At 39.5% G+C, this 5,428-nt stretch overlaps 2 protein-coding genes across 4 annotated transcripts in view; both read left to right on the top strand.

The window, feature by feature from the left end:
- The window catches only part of gkup (glucuronokinase with putative uridyl pyrophosphorylase), a 32,223-nt gene extending 27,327 nt beyond the window's left edge, over window positions 1-4,896 (top strand). The window contains exons 20-23 of the mRNA XM_015059888.1: window positions 1,552-1,620; window positions 2,496-2,559; window positions 2,643-2,714; window positions 4,442-4,896. Of these exons, the coding sequence (XP_014915374.1) occupies window positions 1,552-1,620; window positions 2,496-2,559; window positions 2,643-2,714; window positions 4,442-4,537 (301 nt within the window). The 3' untranslated portion in view covers window positions 4,538-4,896. The remainder of the gene's footprint in view (window positions 1-1,551; window positions 1,621-2,495; window positions 2,560-2,642; window positions 2,715-4,441) is intronic.
- Window positions 4,897-5,003: 107 nt separating this feature from the next.
- Window positions 5,004-5,428, top strand: part of LOC106964375 (ubiquitin-associated and SH3 domain-containing protein B-like) — an 80,068-nt gene continuing 79,643 nt past the window's right edge. For all 3 annotated transcript variants that reach the window (XM_015059886.1, XM_015059885.1, XM_015059884.1), the window contains exon 1: window positions 5,004-5,349. In XM_015059886.1, the coding sequence (XP_014915372.1) occupies window positions 5,222-5,349 (128 nt within the window). In that variant the 5' untranslated portion in view covers window positions 5,004-5,221. The remainder of the gene's footprint in view (window positions 5,350-5,428) is intronic.

Genomic DNA, 5,428 nt, shown 5'->3' with positions numbered 1-5,428 from the left:
GTGGTTTCATGGCTCTTTGACGTCATCGCCTTCACTCGTGTCTTTGTTTTGCCCATTGTTTTGTCTGAATGTTGCCATTTGCCCTAATGTGTCCTTTCCTCTTTTTTGTTTTAGGTGAAATACCCCCTATTTAACCCAGAAAAGGATTATTTTAGTTTATTAGTAATATCAGAAATTGTGGAGTACGCACTACTTAGATCAATAATATACAGCCCAGAAATGGAATCAGAATTAGAATTAGAATAACTACAAACTTGGAATCCAGAAATACTTAACAGGAACAGTCACTGCTTAGTTTATATGACTTTTAACCCAGAAAAGGATTTAGATCAGTCATTCTTTAGCTTATTTTACCAGAAACTGTAGAGTACTCACTGTTTAGAAATGGAATTAGATACTTAGCAACCCTGAACAGGAGCACTTAGTTTACATACTTTAGAACAATGTTAGATTAGTTTTCTTTCCTCTTTTTTCTTTCCTTTGGTTTGTTATTTTGTTTGTATTTCCCTTTAATTCATGTAAACCACTTTGAATTACCGTGTTGCTGAAAATGTGCTATATAAATAAAATTACCTTACCTTACTGGAACAACACATAATTAAGATTAAGTTTCCAATATACTTTCTTGGAATCACATGATATCAATGAGTTGACATGACACATTGGTAAACGATCAGCAAGACGATAATAATGTCAAATGTTTACTTTTTAACAATGGATCAGAAAAAAAATTGTTTAGAAATTCTGTTTAGATTTTTGAATTTGGTAAATTTTCTGTGGATAATTTTTGAGTGCTGTGTGGGTAAGAATGCTAACCTAATTTCAAACAACATATTTTTAGTAATTTGGTCCAGGGTGTAATTTGGTCAGGTAACTTTATACAGCTTCTTTTTGACTATTTGGGACAGAATATTTAAGGTGTTTTAAACGCTGTACTTTAAATAACATGGAACTGAATATTTAAGGTAAAATGGGGCAGAGTTTTTATGGTTATTAATGACAGTGTATTCTAGGCTTTAAGGAATGGTCTAGTTTAAGTAAAGTGGGACTAAATTTTAAGGTAAGTTAGCATAGCATGTTTCAGATCATCTGAACATCTCACTTAAGGTAATTTGGGACAGAATATTTATGATAATTCAGCATATTTTAGTTTTTTGGGAACAGGGTGTTTCTATTAAAGTGAGGCTGAGTATGTGAAGTAATTCAGGAGTATTTATGGTAATTCTTGACAGTATATTTTAGTTTTTTTAAAAACAAAATTAATGTAGGACTGAATATTTAACAGTGAAGAAAAATCATCCTCATTGTGATAATAACTACATCCGATCATGTTTATGCACATGACGTATGACAAACATGTAGAGAGAAATGTGTTGTTACTGGATTCTGTTGGTGATGGTATGTTAGCAGTTTGCTCAGTGAGAAGCAATAAACAAATCTCAATTGTTTTCTGACTTTTAGCTTCAGCATGGATAAGTCGGGTCTGAGCTCATTTATAGATCCAAACTCAGAACTGAGGACTTTTTTTGTTTGTTGTTTTTCTCCCATCAGGTCAGCGATTAAAGAGAGAGACTGGACTCGTCTGGCCCAACTGATGGACCAGAACTTTGAGCTGCGCAGGTAACCCCGGGTTCTCTGGCCTCCTATACAGTGTTTGTCGCATCTGCAGGAGACTCTTAGCATGCTGTTAGTATGCAAAGATGCAATAGGCAGCGTTCTTTATAAGAAACTGATTCTATTGGGATTTTATGTGCTTGACCAACATAAAGTAGCTCATATCTGTAAAATGGGAGAAAAACAATATTCACATTTTTGCTACAATAAACATATGAAAATGTGTGCTTTTGTATTCACCCAGTTTAATACTCCTAAATAAAATCAAATTCTACCATTTCTATTTGGAGCTAATGGGAAGAGTCCACCTGTGTGATGTAATGTGTGTGTAACTGCAGCTGGTGTGTGAGGACCTCAGAGGTTCACCAGAGAACAGAAGCAAACAGGATTATGAAGCAGCAAACTTTAAACGTAGCCATGGAGTTCAGTTTAATCCGTCTTCTGAAAACGGAAAGTGAAAATCAATATTTGTAAAACTGATATTGAAGTATAACTTCACAAGATGCTCAATATTCCTCATTTTTTAAAATTATTTTCATATAGGAATGATCATGAAATTGTTACTTCATTCTATTAGTATTAAAACTATCATGGTGTTACTACTTTTTTCTTGTATTATTACGACTTTATTCATGTAGTATGACATTATTCGCTTATTATTATGGCTTACTATCATATTACTTTTTTCTCTCAATATTATGACTATATCTTTGTAATTTAATTTCTTTTTTCTTAGAGTGGCCCTTGTACTAATCCATTGTAGTGTTATTTCATTATGATAGATGATCTTCTACATCATATCAAAGTGAATATTTGTTACCTTTTCTAAATAAATGCTTAGATTCTACAGCTGCCTGATCTGATAGTAATGTGGTTTCCAGGTCTATCTACACTGATGACTGTCTGGGTCCTGGGAACCTCAGGATGGTTCAGCTGGCGAGGCAGGTGGGTGTTAGGAGGTGAAAACTGAACTCCCTCAAGAGCACCCACCGTACATTTATTAATGAACACTTTGTCTGATCTGACAGTTTGGCTCAGCAGTGAAGCTCCCCGGCAGTGGGGGGGCCGTGGTGGGCCTGTGTCTGGACCAGGTCAGGCTGGTAAGGCTGTTCTCCTTTACTCTGAGGACTGAAGCTCATTTTTTAATCGTTGAACAGAAAATGGTTCAGGTTGACGAAGGCAAGAAATAATTCACACAAGGACCAAATCCTCCCATCCATTGTCTATACCCACTTATCCTACATGGAAAAAACCCTCAGCTAAAGGAGGGACGTCCATTTCTCCACAATTACAGCTGAGGATGATTGAACTGTTTGACTTTGTCACATTATAGCAATATTAAAAAGCTTTTAGATGTGCCTCAGCTGCACCACCTGAATAGATTAATTAGGTCATTAGCAGGCCTCTACACAAGAAGGAGGTAATTAACCATTTCATTCCAGTGTTTTGTACCTGTGGCACATCTAAAAACTGCAGGACTGGAGTTTGACACCCCTGCAATAGTGTTAGCTCTGTAGCCCAGCTAGCTGCTTACAGAAGCTAGAAAAGTAAAATTATGTTGTTTGCCATGAAGCTAATTATTGTTAAGTAATTTTAAAAGCCGTCTTCACTGTGGGTGCGACTTTTGTACTGCTAGTTAATAATCACCATTTTCGTCAATTTGGTAAAAACTCAGGTGATATGTCATGAAGGAAGGACGGGCGAGATATCAGTAAGAGACGTCTAGACGTCTGGTTCCTCCAGTTTCAAAATGCCTGAAGGTTCTGAGGTCATCTGGTCAAAGAATTATATTAGAAACATGAGAATGTCCAGCCGCCACGCTGTCCAGGAACTGGAGGGAGACGTGTCCCAGAGATGAGCGTGTTAAGAGTATGAAAAGAGCAGAACAAAAGCAAAAGATCTTGTGAAGATGCTGCTGATGCTGCTAACAGTCTGGTTATCCACAGTGAAGTGTCCTGCACAAACATGGGCTGAAGGGCCGCTCAGACAGGAAGAAGTCATTGCTCCTAAAGTGGCATAAAAAACACAGTTTGCACTTTGCAAAAGCACTCAGGGTCAGAAACCGTAACTTATGGAGACGTGCCAAATTGAAGTGGCCTTAATGGCCATCATCACATTTGGAGGAGAAATGGAGAAGCTTACAGCCTGAGGACGGGGCTGGCAGCGTCATTTTGTGCAAGTGTTTTATTGCAGGAGGAAGTCATAAAGAAAGAACATCTTGTGGTAACATGGAAGCAAAATCTCAATAAATTAAGAAGGAAGTTGAAATTTGGGCACAAATAAATTTTCCAAATGCACGATGACCCTGACATAGGAAGTCAACGGTTGAAAGCCATGTGCAAGCAATTCAGCATACAAACCTGACTCAGGTACAGCCGTTCTGTCAGGAGGAATGTGCTGAAATACCAGCTAACTATTATCTGAAGCTTCTAAAGGAAAAACAAACCAAAACATTTGACCCAATTCTTATAATTTATTAGTAAATTCTACCAAATACTTGGGAACGTATGAAAAGTTTTTATTAAATTCTCTTATTCTTCTGATTTATATGACCTAAAACAGGAACAGGTATAGTCTGATTTAATATCAGACAGAGAGAGAGGTTTAATGTCTGTGTCAACCTTGCATCCCATTGTGATATTCAAATGTGATTCATCAAACCCAACAATGAATGCAACGTTTAAAGACCCTCTGGAAGAGAGACACCAATAATTATGACTCTTGATAAAACAACAACACAGACTTGTGTGATGTGTCCTGGGTTCTATGTTGATGTGTGAGGCCAGTGCGCCTCTGTGTCTGATGCAGTCTCTTTTTTTGCCACTAGGTGGAGATGAGGCAGGCTTTCCAGGAGGCAGGCTGCGTCTTCTGTGTCATCTCACCGTACATCCCATCTGCCAGCTCCGTTGGAGGCCTTCACTAACCTGACCCAGCTCACTGCTGATCAGTACAAGAAATGTTCCACTGCACAACACCATTTAGCACAGTAGCAGTCCCGTTGTTAGGCCCAGCACACTCTGGTTGGCCTTATTGTAACAATGGGCAGCAGATCATGATCCACGCTTGGAAATGAATTAAACTAATAGTTAGTGAGGCTCCTAGTGTCTCTGCATCTAGAATAAAAAACAAGTTGCATAGCTAGGGGGGGGAAATTAGGTGGAGTTGGTGAAATTATTATCAGCAGCAACAATGTAAAATTATGTAATTATTTTCTATAATGCGAGATATAGTTTTAGAAGTTATCATAATTTTATACTGAAATTAAAAATACATAATACCATGCTGTGTTTTCTTGTGTCCTTTCTAAAGATGGCTGGATGTAGCTGCAGTGTTTCTCTTGGTTCTGTTGTACCAGTGTAGTTTTGTGTGTCCACTCCGCCGGATTCTATAGGCTCGGTTATCGGATCTAATTCGCAGTTTCCTCCAGTGGGCGGAGAAGCAGCCGCACAGCGCTGCTCTCAGCTCCGCTCCCCTCAGTGCTTCCCGCTGCCTCAGCTCTCCAGCTCATGCGGACCAGCTGCCGAGGCTCATGGACTAACCGCGGGTCTGACCGTGAGCTGTAACGGACTCGGGGTAGGACTGCTTGACGCCGGTGGAGGACTGGACTATGGCGGCCAAGGAGGACCTGTACAGCAAAATTCTCCCCCGCAGGCTTCGCCAGAGCCGACCGGGCTCGATGAAATCCAGCTCCAACCTGGACGTGCTGTTGTCCATGGGTTTCTCCAGACACAGGGCGTAAGTAGCAGGACCCGAACAACATATGGCTCTTGTGTGTGTGTGTGTGTGTGTGTGTGTGTGTGTGTGTGTGTGTGTG

This window comes from Poecilia latipinna, unplaced genomic scaffold (genome assembly GCF_001443285.1).
Source record: "Poecilia latipinna isolate Pla-1442-1.1 unplaced genomic scaffold, P_latipinna-1.0 Scaffold1666, whole genome shotgun sequence".
NCBI lineage: Eukaryota > Metazoa > Chordata > Actinopteri > Cyprinodontiformes > Poeciliidae > Poecilia > Poecilia latipinna.
The sequence above is the reverse complement of the archived record's forward strand: the minus strand, read 5'-3'. Positions and strand labels throughout refer to the sequence as shown.